General features: G+C 39.2%; 1 protein-coding gene across 2 annotated transcripts in view; it reads right to left on the reverse strand.

The window, feature by feature from the left end:
* The window catches only part of GSK3B (glycogen synthase kinase 3 beta), a 153,587-nt gene that overhangs the window by 50,232 nt on the left and 78,465 nt on the right, over positions 1–24,890 (reverse strand). For both annotated transcript variants that reach the window (XM_027878902.1, XM_027878901.1), the window contains 4 exons: positions 20,166–20,249; positions 7,018–7,128; positions 4,013–4,143; positions 3,227–3,333 (listed from right to left, as the gene is read on the reverse strand). In XM_027878902.1, coding sequence (XP_027734703.1) covers positions 3,227–3,333; positions 4,013–4,143; positions 7,018–7,128; positions 20,166–20,249 — 433 coding nt within the window. The remainder of the gene's footprint in view (positions 1–3,226; positions 3,334–4,012; positions 4,144–7,017; positions 7,129–20,165; positions 20,250–24,890) is intronic.

Genomic DNA, 24,890 nt, shown 5'->3' on the forward strand with positions numbered 1-24,890 from the left:
CTATTACAGGTCTGGATTTGTAGCTATTTGGCAACAGTGGTTATTTAAAAACTTGAATAGGTCATTTCCTGGGTCATCATTTTAAAAATAGTCCCAGGTCTGCTGGAGGCAGACAAAGAGACATTAACTGCAGTAAATGTGATTTGATGTTACTCTTACTATGGTGTATATTTAAATAGAGCACTAATGCAGTACTTCACAAAAGTTCAAAAAACTCCTAGGTGTGAATTATTTTTTGAAGGGACCTTTTGGGTTAGAATTTAAGTCATGCATTTTGAGGAAATAATCAAGATCCTACAATTTAAAAGCCACTTTATAGTTTCCTTGTGACACCCACAACGAAAAGACACATCCCAGAAACAAACTTTAGTTTCTGCCACACTGAAGAACAAGTAATGTTGCAAGGCCAAATTCAGGTGTTTAAAGACAACCTATGTGAAGCCAGACAGTGCAATGCCACTCCTGGTTACAGTGATGACTGAAACAGTGATGTAACGCCTTAAAAGATGACTAACTATGGAAATGGTCATGATGCAGCTGGCTGTGCTGACACTCTTGGGCCATCAGTGTCACTGCCTAGTCTTAAAAAGCACCTCTTGCTCAGAAATACTTCCAAAAATTACCATATTACAGCACATTATAAACATAAGCCCTGCAGCAATGTTAGCAAACAATAAAAACCTTCAAAAAACCTGGAAGCCTTGCAGATCACAAACAAAAACTTCTACTTAGAACACTTTCTGGTTTCATATTCTTCACCGATTTTACTTTTATTGTAGTTTTAAGAGAGGATATTTAAACAGCATAGTGAAGATCCCCACCTTAATTCTAAGTTGACTTTTTGTTATCGCACATGCACAAGTGGATTCTTACAGAGCGATAAAGGTTACAGCAGGAAAAGCTTGTTATGCTAACAATTCACAGGAAAATAAGAACTAGAAAACCAAGCACATCAGCACATCAACATTAAAAAAAAAAGTTTGAAATGCAGTATTATCACACTGAAGCATTTCACAGTTCCCTACACTTTGAACAACGGATAAAGCTCTAATAATTAAGTGCTTCTTCCTCTCTTTCAAAAAACCTATCTGTGCTTATTGATTGGTTTTCCCACAAGCTGGTTGAGTTTGGATGAACAATCCCAAGTGAAATAAGGTAGGTTCTCACTAAGCACTATAGCTGCCTATCCAGCAAGAACTAAGGAATGTTTACCACCACTGGAAACAGCAGCATGAAACAACTAAACCTGTTTGTAAAAGCATTTTATTCCTTCTCAGCTCCCAAATGCAAAAATTCTGCTGAGAAAAAAGTGGAAGGTGGAAAGGACAGGATGGAAGTAAGGAGTACTGGCGGAACTTATTTTTTATGCCATTGTGTGCAAATTTCAGAAAAAGGACCTTGAGGGACACAGGGTGGGAGGTTGGCACAAGAAAGACTGGACAAAACCTGAAATCCATGATTTGGTTTTGTTTGGGTTTTTTTGGCAAGTGAAAAATGGACTCCCCACTTCAGCATGTAATTTTTATTACAACTATTTTAGAGACCAGTAGGTAAGACAACAAAAATGGGAAGAGCACCTTGAAAAAGGATCTGAAAAATAGTGCAAGCTTAAAGTCATTACACATTTGGAACAAGAGACACCTAACAGGCTTATCTATAAAACAGTCTCTTCTGGTGACACATAAAATACTTGTTTTATGCAGTTATCCTCTGAAACAAGTTGCCTCAGTGCACTCTGATAATGCAGCTGAGACAATCTATTAGCTCTCAGCTGGCAATAAGATGTCAAAAGGGATCAGCCACGTTCCTCTCACTCACGAGCTTTTACCTGGGCCCTGCTGCTTATTTGACTACACAGTAATGCTGATTGCACTCACATAGCAGAAAGTTAACCTGCCAAAAGTCTCTTGTCAGTTGAAGCTGAATTGGTGTGTTAAACAGCAAACTGAGATCCAGGGTATCCAGGGGCAAGAGCAGGGCTGGGGCTGCCACTTTTGGCAGCAGCCTACCATACATTCTGCCCTTTTATCTTTATTGTGCCATTACTCTCCCCTTCTTGGGACTTCTTTTGGTTCTGCCTCTTTTTCCTACCGGGGAGATATGCAAGTGTTGCTAAAATATACACTGAATGATAACTGATGGGAAAACAAATTAGTGAGAGCAGGTGAGCCTTCAGGAACACATTTTGGTGGGGGTTTTTTCCCCACTCAAAGAACTGCAGAGTTGAAACAAGACAGCCAGCTAGTCATTTTCACACTAGTTAGAACATAACAACTTTAAATATACTTTAAGTGGTTACAAACACCTTCTGCCAAGAGTTGAGCATGATCTCCAAATCCTTTCGAAAACATTAAACCTTGTCTAAGTGAATCAAGTCCATAAGCAAGGTAAAATGTTCCTCAATATTTTGCTAAGATGAGAGCCAAATCTAGTCTCTTTAGCACTACAACTCAGAAGGAGCTCAGGGAGTATCTTGACTAAAAACCAGAAGTAGTTAATTACAACCAGCCAACACACTTCTGTTTATTTTATGATTTTTCATTATCCTATTTATTTTTAGGACTTTAGGAAAACCTGTCCTCTAGCAAAATTTCCAGCCTAATATTTCCATGACACAGCTATATGTCAGGTATTAGAAAGAAGTCTTCTTAGTGTTCCAAATTAATGACTAAAAGACCACAAAATTTAGCAGAACAAGTTGAATTAGAAGGACTGCTGTACACAATATATTAAAACTGTAAGGAGAGTTCAAAGTCAATCATCAGGTCACATTCTCCCTCCCTCTATAAACTGTTTCCTAAAAGCCAAGTAAATAAATTACAGACTTATTTGTGTCTAAATCACAGCATATCAGAAGCAGTAACTGATTTTCTACAGTCATTCTTTACACTTAAAGTCATCAAAATACTTTTCTGGCTTGAGATTTCACACCTACTTTTAAACTAAATGGCAAAATTACACTGATTTTTTTTTTCTATTTTGTAATCAGGTTTTCCCCTCTACATTGAAAAAGTCCCTTTCCTTGTGTAATTGACACTGAAATCTTGAAAGGTGTAGAAATCACAGCAGCCATCTACAAAACATTTGTATTTCTTTAAGAAGTGGTTTTTAACCATTTACAACAAAATTCAGTCCCTGGGGATTATATCTGAGATGTCTGTAAACCTTAACTACAGAATAAAAACTCGTGCAGTTGGGACAGATTTCAATAAATACAGGCACATACCTATACTGGAGGTATAATCGGTGGCTCCAAAGATCAACTCTGGTGCCCTGTAGTACCGAGAGCAGATGTACGAGACATTTGGTTCTCCACGAACCAGCTGCTTTGCACTGAAAAAGAAACGGTAATATTTCAGTAAGGAAGATTTTTACAGTACTGCTGTGCAGACCAACATCAAGCTTTGGCACTCTTCACCAACTCCCAGTTCCTAAATGCTGAAGTACCCTGTTCTTCTAAGCTGGTGCAAACCACTGACTCGATTCACTGTGGAATCAGTCCAATCCCTCAAGGATCTCCCTTATATTGGACATAGCAAAGGAAATTCCGACTACAATCTAGATGATAAATAGGGTCAGATTTTTGGCTGGCAGTTATCTTTTTCCACATAGAAAGGTTTGTCTACAAAGGAAAAGAGCCTTTTTAATATACGGTGCCACTGCACCTGTCCTCTTCTCCAAACACAGTTCGCTGCAATATTTGGTTGTATTTTTCCATGGTGTAGTATTTTCCCTATATGACTGCATATTTATTTTGTTTTTCTAATACCTGCAAAAGTAACAGGCTTGAATTTTAATTCCCTCCCTCCTGATATCCTTTTCCAGCTTTTACCCTTGCCCTCCCACCCCGAACTCATTTTGAAGGGAAAACAGAGTATCAGTAATTCTCTTTAAAAGCTACATATAAAGAAAAATATTCTGAGGGACACAAAGGATTTCTTGGCAAAGTTGCACCCAGGTTCACTTTGAAGGAACATCTCTTCACCAGGTTTCAGGTCACAGATGTGCTTACCTTCCAAAGTCGCAGAGTTTTAGAACAGCTGTATCAGGGTCCAGCAAGAGGTTCTGTGGTTTTATATCCCGGTGGCAGATCCCAAAGGAATGGATATAGGCTAAACTCCGGAACAGCTGATACATGTACAACTGGAACACAGAAACATGAGTCAAACAGGGCAAACAATTAGTTTAGCACAAACTCTTATCAGCAGAAAAACAAAAGCTCTCAAAAAAGACCATATTGAATGTGTTTTAGTGCTATGAAGATGGACAAGGTATTTGCACACTTCTCCCACCCACCCTTTGCCACATACCCACACTCGTGGTTCAAATTTGTTCATCTGCCCTTACAAAAATCAGCATGATGCCAAAAAAGTAATTGTGCTAGTCTTCCAACATTTATAAATAACAGCAGTCGTAAAAAAACATAAAAAAAAAAGGTGTCTCAGTATGCTTTATAAATCAGCCTCTTCATAGACATGAAGTATTCCAGGTTATGAAAAAAAACAAACATAAAACCAAACAACAGAAAAAACTGACCCTCAAAAGCCAAAAGAAAACCCTTTAGTAGATGAAATTGTATTAAATGTTGTCCAGAGACAAGAATAGTGTCTTAGTCTGACAATGAAGTGAATGTCCTGGTGCTGGGGGGACACAGTCAGATCTCCAGACAAAAGGAGAAGGCAAATAAAACCAAATGCTCAAAATAATTTTATGCAAGGCACAACAAATAATTCTGAGGGAGAGGTTCTTCTGTCCCCTTTCCAAGGCTGGCCAACCCTTTAGCAAGGAAGAATACAGCAAGAAGAGATGTTACAAAGCCAAAAACTTCACAGGATAAGATGACGGGGCAAGGTGAGGATGTCCAGCTGCTGGAGCTACACACTTGTGGTTATGGATAACAAAGAGGTGATGAATACAATTTAGGGTTGTACAGCATATCTAGTCCTAAAGGCACAAACCCCCTGTTTTAAGGCTGACAGAAGGCTTACTTGCCAAGTTATTATTTTTGGTGTGTCCCCACAAGGTTCCAATTAAAATCAATCCATAGGCAAGACACTGCACCAGAGGTGCACCTCCATGCTTTCCTTTTCTAAGCACTTTCTCCACAAATCACCTTTAACTGTCTATAAAACCGGGTGCAATTACTAGATATTGGTATCAGGTCATGTTTGCCTCACTTTCACCGCTATCTTTGTTGTCACACTTTTTCTCCCCCCCTATTTTTTGTTGTTGGTTTGGCGGGAAACATAGGAACGGGAAGGGAATCACTTGACTTTTGGCTCTAGGTCTCTGGTTTTCATACTTGTTTCTGAGAACCACGACTCTGCACAAAGAAAAGCAAACAAACATGTTTTCCAAATTGCCTGTTCTAGACACGTTAAGTATGTATTGTGCAAGCGTATTGCAAAATAATGCAAAAGACTGCTCTAACTTGAGGGGTCAAGTCAACACGTGGGATTTAGAAAGTATGTCTTTCATCTCCATGCAGCAAACCCAAAATTTCCAAGAATTCCTTAGAGCATGTTAGAAATTACAAATAAAAATTAACCAGAAGATTACTAGAACAGCTTCTCTGCATTTTTTTTTTAACAGCTTGCTACCGAGCTCTCTACCTGCCTGGTAACAATCAGAAGTGGACAAATAGGTATGATCTGACCTTTGCATAGCCCAGATGTCTGGAAAATTGCAAAACCCTTAATGACATTGAAGTAACACGATCTTTTTAAATACAGGATTATGTGCAAGGCTTGCCTTGCCAGAAAAGTAAGAATAACCTTCCAGGTTACCTGGAACGGGAAGCCCCAAGCATCCTGCAAGATGAAAGAGTTGAAGCAGATTTTATTCTGCAAGTGTTAAGTAAGGACAATTTTCTCAAGTTCCCACAATGGAGAACAATAAGGGCAAGAATACTGACAAAACATATATAAAAATTTATCAAAAGCTAAGCTAACAGATTTTTGGGTAGCATATAACCTGAAGACATGCTGTTCCACCAACAGAGCAAATAGAGCGACCTTGCAATAGAAATTGTTACTGCTGGATGATAAAATTCTGTCCTTTCTTATAAAACAGGCACCAGTGCTGGCTATTGTGGAGACATGCTGTTTGCAATTTATGCATATAGTTATGGCACAAAATGTTATTATTGATATAATTACCATTTGTAGCTTTCAACTTTTTAACTTTCATCTTTAAACCAAATTCAAGTTTTTTCTTAAGCCAACCCTCACATTAAGAATTACACTTTTAAAGAGGAGTCTGGAGAATCAATATGAATCAGGCAAATTTAACGCTAATTTCCATTTAATATTACCTGGATGTCATGTTAACAAGTTAACGCCAGGTGAAAACATCACCACTCACTCGTGTGTGGATCACCACGATATACAAAATGGAACTGTGAGACCCAGATAGGTGCCATGTTTGACAGCAAAATAATTTTTATTTTAAACATTGGGTAAAAGATATAGACAACTTGAGTAAGGTTTTAAAGTTACAATGTGCATAAAAGCATCTTGCCCATGTAGCCCTTGAAGACAAGAGTCAATGAGCTCCAAGTGGGGACAAAAATATGCCTTTCATGCCCACAACAAAAGCACATGAACTCTTATTCACATGCCAGGAAAAGGGGAAAATGAGAGATAAGAGAACATCTTCCTGACATCCTCTTTCACTTCCTGACCTTTGTTCTACTATAACTTCATCATCTCAGGAAACTGAAAGCTGCTAATCTAGCTGGGTGTCTGTCTCTAAGCTGCTTCAAAAACAAAACACTCCTCCCCCACCAGTCTCCTTCACCCAATTTCAAGATTTACGTAAAGTCAGAAATTGGGAGTGCTTGTTTAAGCCTCAATCCTCTACTCTTTCTTCGCCATAAAAACTACTGATTCTAATTTTCCTTCCCTCAAGATTTATGTGCTTTTAAAAATTTCAGAAAACTTATGCCAGAAAAGAGTATCCCCAGAGTCTGTTTCTTTTAAATGCTGCTTTACCTAACCACATCTATCAGTTACCTACCTTGACATAAATCATAGGGAGTGTCTGTTTGGCCCGACTATAATGTCTGGCAACTCTGTATACTGTTTCAGGAACATAGTCCAGCACCAAGTTGAGATACACCTCATCTTTCTGAAAGAGAATAGAGAAGAAAAACAAGATTAGCAATAGATTTGAAGCATGAAGCACAATTAAAGCCTTCAGTGAAACCTAAAGCATGAGAAAGCTGCGGAATTTTAAGTCCCATCTTTAGTGGGAGAGTGTGAACTGCTGACAAACTATTTAGGCTTTGCACTCCTGCATTAATACTTTTGTCAAACTTAAATTAAGGTCATGTTAATGATATATATCTATAGCTACACACACACACACACATATATATATATGTAATGAGAGAGAGAGCAATACTATGATATTCAATGATATAATATGACTTCCAACATAAGATATACTCTGCTATAAATGGGACAAGGATATAATTGTTCTGCCCAGTCAATATTTTCATTAGGGGGGCATTTCAAGGTATCATATGCATCATTATTTAAAGTAGCCTATTAACTCATTAGTCCCTTACCTGGTAAAACCCAAGAAGTACAAATTGAGAAGTCCCAAATTCAGCCTCTGACAACACCACATCAAAAATAGTTCAAACAACCTGCATCTTTTAGAAATGTTACTTTGATCTTACTGAATTCCCAACTATTAAGAGATTAACAATACAATTTAACCATTTGTAGACAGTAAGCTAGTGTTAAGATTTGCAACCATTCTGTTTATGTGTATTTTGATGTCCCAGTTATCTCCAACTTAAGCATACGAACTTATTCATGGCAAAACAGAAGAAGACAAAAACAAAGTCTCGAGTATAATTTTTAATATCTAGGATCAGGTTAGAGGTTCATGTGAACACAACACAGAGAAACAACAAAAGTAGATTTATAATAAGGTACTTTGCTACATTATGAAGTACCTTATTATACATTAGCAAAGGAAAGAAGGAACAAAGAGAGCTTAAATGACAAAGTACTATAATCATATAGTACCTCACTGCAGAACTGAGAATTTTCAGTCGTAAAACAGGTCTTAAAGAGACTTCTGATATTTTAATGCAACCTTCTGTGCAAATCCTATCAGGACTGTGAATAGATTTAATGTTGGGGAATGGGTATAATTAACTGTATCAACCTGAAAAAATTATTTTTGAAAGCTAGGTGAATTAACTAGAAGTAACCTCTCCTGCACTCATTGTATTATCAGAACTTTCTATAGTGAAAGACAATACATACTTTACACAGGTGGAAACAGCATGGAACTCCCAGTTCTTTAACTGGAGTCCCTTGTCAGCAGATCCACTGGCTATGTATCTTAACATCCAAAACCAAAACTCATTTATCTACAGCGATTCAATACTACTATGATTTAACACGTCACTTCGAGCACCGAGTGAGGCATGTTACTCTCACAGTGCTCTGCTGTCCTGCCACAGCACAGAGCAGCGGTCTCCAGGGAGTAAAGGAATGGCACATGGTAACACAGAGAAACACTCATCTTGAATAGACAATATACAGAGCACTGCTGGTTTTGTGTGTTGTTAAATACTCAGAATTCAAGATCTGTTTTCACCATTATTTGACAATAAAAGCTTCTATTTTCAGGACATTTTAATAGCCCTTACCAATACCTCCTAACAGACCAAGTCACCTTGCAAGGCCCTGCCTCCATCACTGCTCGCTACAAAAATTGCTCTTTTATAGTATCATTGCTTAAATGACAGTACTAATAGCACCAGCACTAAAAAATGTCAGTGGCCCCCTAACTTGTATCTGGTCTTACAATACTTCTGTAACAGTGAGAAGGAGCAGCAGCCTCTGAAATCCTGCCTATGCTGGTGCTTCTCCCGGTGCCATCCCAGGAACTGAGTGAATATGTGAAGGCATCTGGATACCAGGTTGGAGAATAAACTTTTTGAAATGGATGAGGAAGGACAACTACCAGCAGTGCAGAGGAAATACCAGATGGCTCTGGAACTCCACAGGTGCAAATGTACGCAAGAAAAAAATACTTGTATTTCAGCACCTTCCCTTCTACAACAAGAAAAGTTCTTCTTTCCATGACTCTCACTTAAAGCCAATAAAAATCCACCACCATCTCTTCTTAGGTCAGAGCTTTCAACGTTTAAGTACAAAATATAGAAAATAGATGTCCTAAAAAAATCAAAGTTAACTTATGCCTGGTAAGGCAACCTGTAACACATGCGAGAAAACAATTTCATGAATATGGATTCTGTTTGACTCAGTGCAGATACAGCCTGATGAATATGCTGAGTGTTTGCCTCTTAGAAGATGGGAAAATCATATTGGTGACAAGTCACTGCACCGAGTACTCTGCTATTGAAGTTGATTACTTTTATCCAAGGATTCATGTTTCATGTACCAAAAAGATTTACATGAGAGATTAGAGAGGAAAAAAAAAAGAGTAGAAATGAAATTATAGTGGTTTGATTATCCTCTTGTAGTACAAGCAAAGGGAGACATGTAAAACAATAACACATATGATCAGTAAACCCTGTCTATGCTACTTTGCAACAGTGGATTTTGACAATTACAGAACTCTATTTACTTCATACCAACTTTGCCTTGTTTTTGTGCCTCCATTTTTATTTTATGTTCTGTTGGAAATGGTACAAATTCAATGGCATGATATGACAGAAGGACAAAAAACCCTCGAGTACCTGAATCTTAGAGATGAGGCTTTTCTTACGAGTTTTGATGCTACCCCTAGTATTTGAACAATCAACATGGGCTTTGCATGGTAGTGCTCCTGAGTAAATGTGTATCCCACATTATCCCCTGGAACACAAAGGCATATGAACACCTTTCTCTCACCAAATAACAAGAACTGATGTTCCTGCACCAAGAACAGTGTGGTCAGCAGGACCAGAGAAGTGATTCTTCTCCTGCACTCAGCGCTGGTGAGGCCACACCCAAAGTGCTGTGTCCAGGTCGGGGCCCCTCAGTTCAGGAGGGACACTGAGGTGCTGGAGCAGGTCCAGAGAAGAGGAACAAGGTTGGTGAAGGGACTGGAACACAAGTCCTCTGAGGAGAGGCTGAGGGAGCTGGGGTTGTTTAGTTTAGAGAAGAGGAGGTTCAAGGGTAACCTCATCACTCTCTACAACTACCTGATAGGAGGTTGTAGCCAGGTGGGAGTTGGTCTCTTCTCCCAGGCAATCAGCAATAGGACAAGAGGGCAGGGGCTTAAGCTCTGTCAGGGGAGGTTTAGGTTGGATATTAGAAAGAAGTTCTTTACAGAGAGAGTGATCAGGCATTGGAATGGCCTGCCCAGAGAGGTGGTGGATTCACCGTCCCTGGAGGTTTCTAAGACGAGGCTGGATGTGGCACTGAGTGCCATGGTCTGGTAACCATGGCGGTGCTGGATCAAGGGCTGGACTTGATGATCTCAGAGGTCTTTTCCAAGCCAGTTGATTCTATGATTCTATTCTATGATTCTATAAAGGCAAGGCTTATGCTGTTGGCTATGTAAGTAACTGCATATTCCACTCCTACCACACACAACTGACTTCAGAAGTTCTCTTTATGAATTAAACAAATAAAAAAATGATGCAAGTGCTTTGACCAACATTGTCCCGGTGTTACCAAGCATTGGGCTCATAAACACACAGAAAAGAGTTTTCACGACCTCTCATCCTTCTTTTTGAACATGAATCGGATGAAAATAACATCCAAGTTACCTGGATTCCCCTGAACAAGATTCAGGACAAGATAAGAAGCAGTCATGGCCTGACAAGCTCTGAGGGTGATGTAACCTGGTTTGCCTACCTCATGAATTCCTCCTAAACACATATTTTTCCAGTGACCCAGATGTATTGCAGTAGGAAACAGGGCTAGCTGAAAGAGCTTGCCAAATGAGGGCAACTGCTCAAGGATTAACTGGGAGGATCAGTACTTATCTTTCCATTACAGGAAACTTTACCACATATTCCACAAGTGACTTGTTTCCATGCTGCTGTTTCAAAACCACTGGTCTGGGAACAGCCCAAGGTAACCTGAGTGTCACAAGCATCTCTGAAACAACTTACAGAGAACAGAAAAGTCCAGAGGAGACTGCAGCATATAAGTTACAGAAAGCAAACACAAAGATGTCATTAAATAACTCACTTCTCCTTACAGACCTTGGGATTGAATAGCTTACTAGCTTTCCTCAGCAGGTCAAATGTTTATGTGCATCCGTGTTCTCCTGTGCTTGTTGCTAAGATTATGACCATGTACTCTTTAAAATAAAAAAGGGGAGGACAGAAAGACAAATCCTGAAATACAGAATCAATGTACTTCATTAGGATTTTGACTTCAGCAAATCAGCTCATGTACCAGCAACTGCACCAAATGTTAGCAGCTGCTTTTTGTCACTTGGCAGATAAATCCTCAGTTGACAAACACTGCTCCAAAGCGAAGCACAGCAAAATAACCACTGCTTTGCCAGCAAACCACTCTGTGCCTCTCAAGAATCTGCAATTCAGACATCGCTTCACTTTGATGGGAAATATTTCATACCAGAAAATACTAATACAGCCCATGCCATAGTAAGAGGCATGAGAAAGACTAGGACAGAAGAACCAAAACATTCTAGCAACCTGATTTTTTTTTCCTTGTGCCAGAAATTGGAGACAAAACAGAATGAAAGCACAACTATTCTAGTACATGAGCATTACACACACTGTGGCTGAGGAATGAGTGAAGTTGAAAACATTGTCTTACTGATACAGGAAAGGATGCATGAAGGTCTCAAACCCCACTTTAAAATAATCTCCACACAAGTAGTCCACACAAGTAATCTGTTTTAAGCACCATCCAGTTGTGCTTAATTAAGGCCAATATAAAGAAACAGCTATTGAATTAAAATAAATAAAATAGCTATTGAATTCAAAGATTCACCTTTCTAGATTGTTCTTTGCAGGCAAAGTTCAAATATTCCTTCTCTGTGATCATCTCCTACTTCAACAAATCCCACACTGATCCTGAGTGCTTTCTATGAGTTTTTGTTAGCTTTTTTTAATGTATCAGACACACACTAAATTTACAGTGTGTGTGTATAAAGCCCCAATCAACATTAGTCAGTCACAGCCCCACTACCAATGTGATTAGAGAAGCCAGGGAGGTCATATGTGCCAAACACCAGCCTGACAGCAAAAGGCAAAATCATACTCTGAAAAATATGTCAGCAGCTAGTAAGATGTTAGAAGTACTCCTGAACTGCCAAGGCCTACCTGGAATCTAAGGAAAATTTATCTGAGCATCAAGTAATGGGATAAAAACATTAAAAAACTAATCTGGGTGCCCCTTCTTCTAGGGTGACTAAGTGTACTGGTCAGCATTTGTAAAAAGTGATGAAAATGCTCATTTCAGTTTTTACCTCCTGGCAGAGCAGTAACTGCGGTGATTCTGGTGTGGTTTGCGGGCGAATTTTTGCTAGTTTTCAGATGGACTCCACATGACAACTTGTATGAGTGCAACTGAGAGGAGATGAACAATACAAGACTCTCTAACTAACTTTGCATTTGGAGAAATAAATGTGGAATTAATTGCCCACTGAAAAAACTCACTTTACCTGTCTATTCAAGCTAAAAGCACACAGACAAGCAATTAGCCTAAAATTAGGTAATCTGCCTCAAAGATGCACTTCTCATTATTAAAGCTGTCCCCAGGCATCAGTATTGGGGTATATGAAGTAAACAAGCCAGTCAGTTTACTGAAGGGAATCATGTTTTCTTTACCACATGACAGCACCCCACCAATGATGTTTCAGAGGCAGGTACTGCACACAGAGCTCTTACTGACAGGATGGCAGCTACAAAAGGGTTCCGTCAAAAAGAACTTGAAGGATTTACCTTTGAGTTGGAATGCAAGAAAATGCCTTTCAGCATTTCACATGGACTATGCCTTTTTTGAGAGTGCATTATTTAAACAAGCAAGTGTCAACATGAAGTAAAATATGCCCTTCACCCTGACCTAGGCATCTAGATTTAGACAACACAGGAGGTTCAAAGTCACAGTTTTCACCCCAGATTCAAAAAAAAGCTATTTTACTTTTTCTTAGAGCTACAACCACCACACACTTCACACCCCTTTATCAAGCGCCATGAGAAACCCACCCTTCTTCCCTCATCTTGAAGACTGACATTGTAAGTTAAAAATACAAAGACTTTGGAAACACAAAGACAAAGCAAAAATTTACAGCCTTCATACTCTAACTACTAAGTAGCCATGATACACTAGAAAAATTTGAAAATGCAAAACATGTGCTAGCTGACCTTTTTTATATGAAGGAATGGTGACATCCAGTGGCCACGTGTGCTGGTTTTACTTGCAGTTTACAACCACATCTATTTCAAAACAGAGCTGTAGCTGCCACCAAAATATAGGGAGTGTATGCCTAGAGATATAGTTGCAGTTTCACACAGATAAATCCAGGGGGGTAAGAGCAGTTGAAGACTCCACTGCAGTGTTCAGAAAGATACTAATATTTTCTATTAGTTCTGCAAATGTTGGGCAAAAAATCTCCTTTCCTAATCCCTCAATGTTCATGACTGAGTTGGAGAACTGAGATCTGTCCCAAGACATCTGTTCCTATACCTACATATCAAAACTTACTAAACTGCTCTGTAATGCTCATTACTCCTCAGCATAGCACAGTCATGTTACATAGAAATTGCTATGTTGGTCAGCTGTTATGGCAGCATAAGGCCAGAAGTCAGCCCTCCAAATATAATTCATATTTAAAGTACTTTCCTGGGTCTTCTTTGAAGACAATTGGTTTACATTATCTACTTTTGATCACTGAAAGAGTCCAGGTTCTTTGATGATGCACTAAGACATTCCTTGTCGTAAAAAAGAAAAAAAAAAAAAAAAAGAAAGAAAAAAAACCCCACAAAAAACCAAAAACAACCCCCAAAAAAGATGACATTTTCTGTCCTGTTTCCCCTCTAAGGAGAGGCCACTGTAAAGGAAAAGGTCAGGCATTGAAAGAATTTGAGAATCCCTGATGATTCTTGTTCATTTAATGCTCTATAAAGTCCTTAAACTTACAGCTGTACTTTCAAGGCAAAATAATTTCTATGAAGTCAGAAACATCCATCCAACATCTGAAAGGTGGGACTGATTTATCATCTTTGACATGGGTGATCTGTGGTTATTGGAACCACAGACCCCAAGCAGGGACTCTGTCATAAACTGGCAGTAAATCTGTTGAAAGATGAAAATTGACAGTGATGTTGGGATCACTGGATTGTCCCGCATACCTTGCCAAGAAAACAAAACGCAGTGTTTGGACATCCACTGTTTTCTTGCCGGTTCGCTACCTTCTAGAGTGAGTAGGAATTTTTGAATCAGGATATACCCAAACTAGGCAAGCCATTACACAATAATGGTTCCAACTATATGCCTGCCTCAGGATTAGCAATACAAACTGCTTTCCTGATGGCCATCGAACATGGGAAGATGAGAGCTGGTAGAGGAATGACTTGAGAACAGAAGAGTGACCAATCAGACGAACTGGATGGCTCACTGATCTAGAGAGAAATCATGGAGCTTCCTATTTCCATGCACCTACCACTCTGAGGATCTGCTGCCTACTCTACTCTTGCAAAGACCTACCACAGGCAGACAAAATCGCTATTTCTAAAAGCACAACCTACTCAAAACCAGAGACTGATCATAACTACAACTAAGGAAATTCCCAGCATGTTGTGAGTCCTAACAGCAGTAACTGATAATCATTATCTGCTGACTGGGGCCCTTTCTGAAATGAGCTTGGCAGGCCTCAGGCAAGGACTACAGAGATACCAACAGCACAAAACTCCTCCTAATTGGCATTAATTGCTCCTTTGTTGACAGCACAGCAGATCTGCCAAGGATTGAATGAATGGTAGTGACTAAATTCATTTCTAGTGATGGCCCTTCAGCACATTACTAGCCTAGTGCAAAACATTCACAAAAAGCTCTAGTAATATAAAATTGGGCTCAAGACTCTGTTAATTGAACTTTCTAAGCAGCAACTTTTTGGGGTTCTTTTGGGTTTTTTTTAAGTCCATTTAAGAAACCAAACTGTTCCCATTTTAAAAGGGAACAAGAATTGATGGTCCTTACATGACAACTCATCTGAACACTCCTGCAAGAAAGAATGATGATGTTCCTGCCTCTTTGAAGGTGGAGGATATGTCTTATTCTAACAGGGATATAAACCTAGAGAAGCATCAAAAACTTGCAAATCAGTTGCTTCCTTCTTCCAAACTTCTTCATTGCAGTTTAAAACACTGCTGCCAAAGCACATGAGATAGTGCACAGAAGCTTATAGATGCAGCTCAGCATGTATCTCCTTCATGTTTATTTTAAACTTCAGCCTAACTCTAGGGGAGTAAATTTCCATCCTGAGTCTTCATGGACTTTTGGCTACATGCCCTATTTATAGCTAAGGCTAAATAAGACTAGACATCAATTAGAGCATGCAGAAGGGCCAGCTCAGCCTCCAAAAAAGAGTCAGCATACTGCCTATTTGTGATCGCTCTGTGCTTCCATATATGCTTTGTTTGACTCCTCTGAATTCTGCCACCTTAATGAAGAAAAACAAAAGTTACATAACCACAGATGCAATTACTCAACAAAAACTTTATTTACTTTACTTTTATATGATTTCTATGATGTTATATGATGCAGAAACAAATCCCTTCAAGTAACTTCTCACCCGCTTTTGGGCAGGGATACGCATCAATCAGTCTTATTAAACACACAAAAATATCCACACAAGGAAACGTGACAGTTATGAAATACCACAAAGATCTAAACCAGAAATAGACAGGGGAAAAAAAATGGGAATTGGAAACTCATTTCAGGTTTTACACAGTTGAATAATTTTACTCGACAGCCACGGATTTAAGAAGTTAGGTCAGTCTATAAAACATGGGGAATAATCTCAGTAAAGAAGTCAGAGCAACCATTCACTATGTTCATGTCTGCCCTACCTTGGAGCATGACTCAAAAGGCTCTGAGAAGAATTAGGCTAAAAAGGACAGGAAGGAAGACCCCCTCCCCCTGCTTCAGGAAATCAACACTTACATTTTTGTATCATGCTAAATGCAAGTCAGTCCCTGAAATTAAGGAGATGTAGCAAAAATCAACCCAGAAATATACGCCTTCCTAATACAGTCTGATGTCCCAGTGGCAAACTGGCAGGCAAACCAAGAATCTTGTTCAAGGCCTTACCCTGAGGCATAACACCAAAACCAGCATCAAAGAGCAAAGCTGGCCAGCCCTAAAATCTTCCCTGTTTTCTCCAGGAATTACCTAGAAAACTACAAATCACAGAAATACAGCATGGAAAAGTCTTGTGACTACTTCCACCAGGAGGATCTTTCACACAGCAACTCAACCCATTACTTGGCTGTTCTTCCTTCCCCTCTGGTTCATTCCACCAGATGTAAGTACATGTTCTGGACTAATGAGAAGCATATTACAGCTATGAAAGTCTACCAGATATTTCATACAGCCTCAGAAAAAAAAAAAAAAAAGAAATTAGAATCTACTCTGGCAAATTCATTAATGAAAAAAAAGGCTTTTGAAAAAACTGGGTTATCCAACAGGACTGACAAATGTCCGTAAACTTCCATAAAGAAAGAATTGAGAAGGAAATAGTTTACAGAAGCAACTTGAATGCCACGCCTGTCAGCTGTAATAGGAATATATATTACATGCTTTCTCTCAGCTCTTCTAAGCTAGAAATCATTAGTCAAACACAATTAATACGCAGTCAGTTCTCAGAACAACTTTTTGTATCTATATATACACAAATAGGTATAAATAAATCTCTGTGCATGCATTTAAGTGCACATACACAGAGGCTATACCTATATAAAGGCAATACAAATTCAAAGATGGTCAGACAAGAGGAAGCCACCCAGTAACAGAAAACAAAGGAGAAGAAATCAGTCAAAGCCATCTTTAATGCAAGATTTCCATGCTGCTAAGGCTTGATGGTATTTGGCAAAAGCAGGAAAGAAGTTTAAGCAAATGGGAGACATAAAAAGGATAGTTCATCAGAATGGAAAAAAAAAGTTAAGGGGCTCAAACACTTCAAGCCACTCCACAGAGAGTCCCCAGAAACAGCTAATGGAGAGCTTCAAATCCCTACAAACTAGGTCTACAACCTTGATGCATCTAAGGAATGGTTTGAGTAGCAAGTGCTTTTTACAGTTAAGTTTTCTACTTGATACTTTTCCCGGTTTTCTGATCAAGAATGAAAACCCCTGTTTTGCTAGAATAAAGCCAGTTTTAAGGTTGACCAGTGTCTAATAATACATAGTGATCAAAATGAACTAGAATGACTGTTAGGCACATGGTTTTCAAAGAGTTCCAGTCTGACTGGATTTGGAAAAATCCTTTGAGGGACCTCTAAATCAAGATAAATTTAAGCTCCTCAGATACCGGTCAGAAAACAAAGAAAGAAAAGTCTCTGGGCTTGAAGATGCCAGTGTCAAGCACCAAGGAAGAAGGGAAAAGTCTAAGGAACACAAAAAGGTGGAGTAATCACAGTGGTACAAAAACCTTTATGCAAGAGAATGCTTGATATATAAGTATCAAAATTTCATGAAAGGGATCAGCAGTAGAATAGTTACCTCAGAGATTTTGCACTCACTGCTAGACTTGGGTTAATTAGCACAAACACAGATTAAAGTGGAGGACTGTCAAGTTCTTCATGAAGACAGACAACAATTGCAAGCCCCAATCATCACTATGCCCCTGCATTTTCTGCTATACATTCCCTGGATTTTTACATTACTCTTCCCATTGGACTTGGCTTCAATAATCAGTTTATATAAAGTTCTGGGTACCTCTTACCTAGTTGTAGAAAGCAACTGCTCTCTACATGACCTTCCTGATTACCAGATGGGACATTTTTCTCCCTTCTCCACTCCTTAAAGAGCCAATTTGACAATGAGGGTAATATGAAGGAAAAGATATGACTGCTTCCCAAACTGACAAAACCATGATAAGAATGCTATTCTTCCTTCCCAGATGAGCTTCAGAACACCAACTTTCTGCTGTTTAGAGCTTTTCCCAAACAACAAACTCCAGCCCTCTCTTCCTCCTGGAGTACCAGTCTGCTACAAGGCAAGAACTGCAACCTGTTAAGGCCTTGTAGTCCTCAGAGGAAAAGCACTGGCAAGTTGCTGTGCTAACACTCGGCTTCTTCTGCAAGTATTTCCTGAGAGCTGCAAGAAAGGGCAGGAGTCATGCATGCCATTGCTGAGTTATCTTCACATGCTGCCACCTACACAGCAATACCTGCAAGCCAATCGTGCATCTTTTTGTATTGAACTGCGAGAGACCTCGCAACCTGAACTGCAACATTACACCGCTGACGTTCTGCTGGGTGTGCACTGGCCCCAGGGACTGGTTCACATTTGTCCCATTTTGCAACAGGGTAGCAGTGGAAATCTTGAAGGCACAGAGCAGAGGCATCAAGAGAGAAGAGAAGAAAGTAACATGAAAGAAAAACTTCTCACTGAAGCATTAAGATTCATTGGCCTCAGATACAGACTGCATTCTAAAAGCAAAACTAGTGCTGCCAAGAATCAGCCACGTTTCTGTTTTGCAGAATGGAAAATCCAAGCTCAACATCAAGTGAAAGATTTCCAAAACAATTTTTCTCAAGTTACTGTTACACAAAGGCTACCGGGACAATGTTCTGAGCAGTTTTAATGCTTCCACTGTTTGAAGGAAGAATTTCTCATGCTGCTTAAGGAATTTCAAGTTATGAAGAAAATGCAGCCTAAAAAACTACACCGCACTACCAACAAAACAGCCACAGTCATACAGCACTGAAAATGTTTGCTACCACCAGGCAAGGGCATGCAAGGAATGGGAAGGACCGATCAAAAAAATAATGAAAAAATCTAAACCATATTTCTCAACTCCTATGAAGAGGTTTTGCAAGCTTTCCATGGGCACAAGCAAGGCACAGGGCCAGATTCCCCCTCAAAACACTCCTCAGAGAGGTAACAGCAGAGGTCTTCCAATTATCCTTCTGTGCCCTGCACAAGACTGCAGAGACCTGTCACCAGCAACTTATCCTGGAGATATCAGCTCCTTTTCTGGCTCTGAACACCATGAAGTGGGTGGGCTGCCTCTCCCATTATGCTGACCCACTTTGTTAACCTGCAGTTAATGGCCTGTCAGTAGCTATCAGCTCTCATGTACAGTCCTTCCCAGCCTTGTGGACAGTGTATGTGCACCAGTATCTGAAGACAACTAAGAATGTAATCTGCTTTAAAAAAATGAAAAAAAAGGGTAGAACTTATATAAATTACACAAAAAAAAAAAACCCATAAATATTTATAACAATATATAGAAAGATCAGGGGAAGTTCAGAAGGTCATCTAGCTCATTTCCCCACCTCACAGCTTGGATTAACTCCCATGAGGGACAGAAAGACTTTTTTTTTTTTACTTCATGGATGATCCTGCTTAAAACATAAGGTTGGACCAGATGCCATCTTGAAGTCCATTTCATCCTGAATTATCCTATGATTTGTAAAATGCTTACACGTACTTAGACAAGGAATGTGTTATAATTTCACATTAAAACTAAACCTTGTAACCCCTTCTTAAAAACCCCAAGGAATTTTTAAACCTGGACTAAAAACAAATGGCAGTGTCTGTTTCTTGAGATTTATTAAATCCAGCTATTTGCTCCTTCTTCTGGAACATAAGCATTCTGACAAATGCTACAATCACATGATCATACATCAGTCTTTCCTCTGGGATTTGAAACTCAACCTGTATATGGAACAGATGCACAAGGAAGGAGAACAGGAGCATACAGAGACTGGGTCTGTGAAAAGCCAAATAAATGCTTTAAATCTAAACTGCAAATCCAAATCTGCTGCACTATCATTGTGTTATACTTAATAACACTACTCCTTAAAGACCACACACTTCCATACTGAAACACATCTGCTCCAGTTTGACCTGTTGGGCACCATTACAGGATTTGCTCTCTGTTATCATGTCCATTGTCTTCACACTCGTCTCTAGAAATTCAAACACTTCACTTATACCCTAGGTGGCTACCAGGAGGTATCGCTTCATTTTTCATTCTTACCTTCTCTCCACTAGAGTAGAAGAAATAGCGCAATCGGACAATGTTACAATGATCCAACTTTCTCATAATTTGGAGCTCTCTGTTCTGAAACAAGAGAAAAGCAAACAGTTAGAAAAACTTTAAGGTACCACAGTAAACACCATAATATATACTGATATATATATATACACACACACTGATACAGGAGGTGACAAACCAAAGAACAACTGAAGTTAGAAAGAGGCAACAGCTTTCCCATGTTTATAAGTATTTATTGCAGTTACCTTATCATTAAGAATACTGCCAATTTGGAGTACATTTTCCCTCTAAAGGTCCACAAATCCACCAAAAAAATCCAAGAATTATCTACTTGCATTATTAAAGGTTCAGTAGTAAAAGGCAAGACAATAACTTGCCATTTTTAATTTCCAATCTTACAATAATACAATGTGTCAGTCAGAGGGGTTGTAAACCTATCCCCCTTGAATACTGTATAAATAATGCAAGCACTGTAAAACCCAACATAACGTTTCCACGTACATGCCTGCCCTCCTCCACAGTGCAAAACAGGTTTGCAACAAAAGATCTTTGCTTCTTCCATTCTCTTTGTAATACCAACAAAAAGCACCTGATATTTAGGCAATAGAATTCCCACTTTTGTTCAACCAAGGTTTAACCAGGTTTGGACAGACAGAATAACTGTCTTAGTTTCCCATTTTATATCTACCTGAAAAAGCTGTTAAAGTAAAATCAGTTCATTACATGTATGATAAACTTGTGCCTTTACTGCAATATCCATTATAAATGAAGCCTGAACAAATGAGGGATCTTATTGCCTAACAGAAGTTTTGAATTTCAGGTATGATCAAAAACAAGCAAGTAAAATTAGCACAACTATGTTAGTTATACTTCACAGATGTCGCTACAATACTCCTTTTTCCTATGGTCACACTTACACACTGCTGTTATTCCTTCCCCAATTAATAAACAATCTGCAGCTTCAAAACCAGAAGGTATTCCACTTTTTACGCTGCTCATGGGATTGCTAATCATGCCTCCTGAACAGCTAGAACCAATACACTAGACTAATTCACTGGTCCTAATAGCATCATTAACTCTGCCCAAGTTCAGGAATATTTGGGAAGAAAATTCTTTATCCACCACACATTTTCATACTTGAATGCACAAAGTTAACACCCACGTTGTGCAGCGCTGCTGTGGAAATAAGGATTTCAGACTCTATGTATCAGAGGGTCATGTATGGTGTCTGTCACTATGATTAATTGTTAAGGAACTCCACAAGAACCACTCAAAGCTTCTAAATGTGAACATGGTTACAAACTCTGCTTCTAATTTCTCTAAGCTATGCAGCCTTAAAAAAGAAAAAGAAAAAAAAAAAAAAGAGGTGCTAGATAGGATGCAGCATCATTAATCCGATCAACCCTGACTCCCACTGACTGAAAAAATACTTCAGCATTAGCCAGCTCTTTACAAACATGAGTGACATCTTACACACTTATCAGTTGGCAATTATCCACCGAGTAGTTAAGAAGAAAGCAAGCCCTTCCCTGAGCCTGGCTTCTGAACAGATTAAAGCCTAAGATGGCTAGGTGCATACCAAGGCAGGCCTATTCTCTCCTGAAGGATGAAGAGAGAAAGTAAGGGAAAACAAGGAGAGATCTCTGAGTCTTTCATGTACCTCCTGAAATCTGAGAAAGTGAATTTGTGAAAGAGGAATACAGGCTTCTGCATATAACCTCATCAATATGCCTCACATCTCACAGAGAAAAGGATTCTCCTGGTAGGAACGAGAGCTCAAGTATCCTCCACTTTTTCATTCTTTATTAAATGCTATCAAGAATAAGTCAATTCTGAGAGTCATGGCTGGGGTTCCTGTGCTATATGGCCCAATTCAAATTTCAGATCAACAGAGAAAGATCTCATTCTCTTGTCTTGTCCGAACCACTGCTGGCTCAGTGGTGTCTCCTTGGGCCTTACAACCTGGGGCAGATTTCAACTAGCTACTCTAAGTAGGGATGGCCTAGATCCCACCAGTTACTGAAATACCTATTATGACTAAAGATTAATTTCTCCAGTTGGCTTTTATAGCACTTAACAGTGTTACTATAGGACTGAGCCTACTAACACTGCAAGTCCCAGCACTTCAACCAAATTCCACCAGCAATTAATAGGTCAATATATAGCCAGTAATTTCTTCTTCTCTTTCTGCTACTGACTGTGAGATGGGAATAATATCTTTTTTTCTCATGGATTTACTGAAAGAAAAATGAATACATGAAGCATTTACACGCAAATATTATTTCAGCAATATCTCTGTAGCTTCTTAAAATACCCATACATACTCTTAAGTCAGGTTATCACTTCATGTTATTCAGATAGTATGTACATTTTGATTGGATACACCGGACAAAAATCAGCAGAAGTTATTCTAACAGTAGGCTGAAGTCATATTTATACTCTGGTATTTCATCCTAGCACAAGTACAGTCTGTGCCCACTTTGATGCCTTCCACTCTGATCCATCTCCTTCGGCTCTTACCCTGACCATCTGCTGCAGCTGCACAAAGAGTTTTTCAAGAGGTGCTAATATCAGGGATAAGTCATAAACCAGTTACACAGTAACCTATATCTTGAATCCTGTGACTAGGCAGAAGGAAACAAATCTAAACTGTCATCTTAGTCAAATAGTCACTCCAGTTATCTTAAAACCAAGCTGATTTCTAATCACCACTCTCTGATGGAGTTAAAACTGGAAATACTTGAACAGTTGCAAAGCTCAAATTGGACATGGCAGGGGAACAGCTACTGACATTCATGGAACAGACTGATGCTTTAAAGAATTCATTTTTTCTAGGACAAATACTTCAAGTAGTCTCACTTCACCCTGCATTTCCCCATATATATCTTAAATAAGTAACAACCTTTTCACACTATAATGGGGACTATGCAGAAATGCATGGGGACAAGGGGAAATATCAGATTATAAGCAGGGAACCTTTAGTGTGAACAGTGACAGATGTCCTACATCAAGTACAAGAGAGAAAATGGATGTCTAAAGATAATGCAAACTAAAACCATTTCAAAACATGCTGATGAGAAAGGCTGACGGTGTGTGTTCAAAATACAGGGTGGATGAAAACAAAGCTCATGCTTATCCTTAACTCATCATTTTTGTCTTCCAAGAGACATGGATGTAAAGTCAAAGACTCAGAGAGGAAGTTATTATTCTTTCCTGTTCTTCCACCCATTCACATGAAGGAAAGGGTTTAGTTTTCTTACTGAACAAGTGTACCAGGCCTGGCAAGCACTGAAGAAAGAAAAGCCCTTCAGTGCCTGCCTTGCCACAGGGGAGGACCCAGCAGGCATCTGTTCACACAAAACGTGCTCCTGTAGCACATGCTCCTTTGAGGAGCCGCAAAGCAGTGGGACTATAAACAGATCACTCTGCAAAATTCTATTGCAGTTCAATTTCTTTATCTCAAATAGATTTCTTTATCCGGAAGGCAAAGGGCTGCTGACACACAGCTCCAGAAGACTGCTTTATGACCAGCACATTTAAGCCCTTCACTAACTACTGAAGCAAACCCCACATGAGAAACCCCTGTTCATCACTTATGAAGACAACTTTCCTAGACCAGACTGCCTCTTATCTGCTGGTTATATTGAAGAAAACTGGTTGCTCATCAAGGTTAAAGATTTGGTTAAAGATTGCCAAGAGATCAGATTTATAACTTCAAAGCATAGTCAATAAAGTTCACACATGAAGATTCACGCCTTCTCTCCAAAGTTACAACCCCAATCCCTCATAGCTGTGCTAATGCTGCAGTTGATCCAAAACCACCAAAGCAAGGTCATTTCTGCCTCACTACTGTAATATGCTATTACAGATAACCATCACTCCCTGCCACACACACTCCTTTCCCTCCCCAGCCAGGGACTTATAGAGCTAAACCAGTTAGCATTCATTACTCCTCGTCTGACTCTTTGCCTTCTAGCCCCCTTCTCCCTCCCTTTCTTACGACAGGGGATAAAATGATTGGATCATCAGAGATGATGCTTTATGGACTTGCAACTTCCTGAACTGGACTAGAGCAAATGAAGGTGAATGGTTTTGTACAGCTCATGTCAGCATGACATTACCAATATACACCCAATGAAGTGTAGAAGTATCACCTGGATCCAGTTCAGAAGGTAATTCCTCAGTTTTCTTAGCTAACGGGCATGCTGGGTTTTGGTTGTTTGGTTTTTGTTTTTTTTTTCTGAACTGCCATTTTAAAATCTCAACATGGTTCTCTGAGAATTAAATTCAGTGCTGATGAAATGGGTGAAATTAGAGATTTATATTTTTCCTTTGTGTCACACCAAGGACATGATCCGGTTTTTGTGAACAGATAAAACTGTGTACATCTCGTCTTTTTAGAGAAGATATTTTTAAGAGGGAAAGGCAGGATAAGCTACCAATCTAATTCAATCAGTACCTTCAGCATCAGTCTTCTGCTTAAATCAAATAAGGCCAGCAACTTAAGTTTGTTGGGTTTTTTTTTTCACTTTTTTAAACTGATTTTTATTCTTCTTGATGTAATCCCTTCAAAAGATTAAGCTCAGTATCTTGTGTTCTTTTATCAGATTGGAAAAACAGAAAATGGAGGGTCATTGCATGAACTGTGGCATTATACACGGATGGGATCAGCACAGGTATATCGAAATTTCTCAGTATACACATTCT

Source organism: Empidonax traillii, unplaced genomic scaffold (genome assembly GCF_003031625.1).
Source record: "Empidonax traillii isolate 1590-97213 ecotype Southwest subspecies unplaced genomic scaffold, ASM303162v1 scaffold46:size3806547, whole genome shotgun sequence".
NCBI classification, from domain to species: Eukaryota; Metazoa; Chordata; class Aves; order Passeriformes; family Tyrannidae; genus Empidonax; species Empidonax traillii.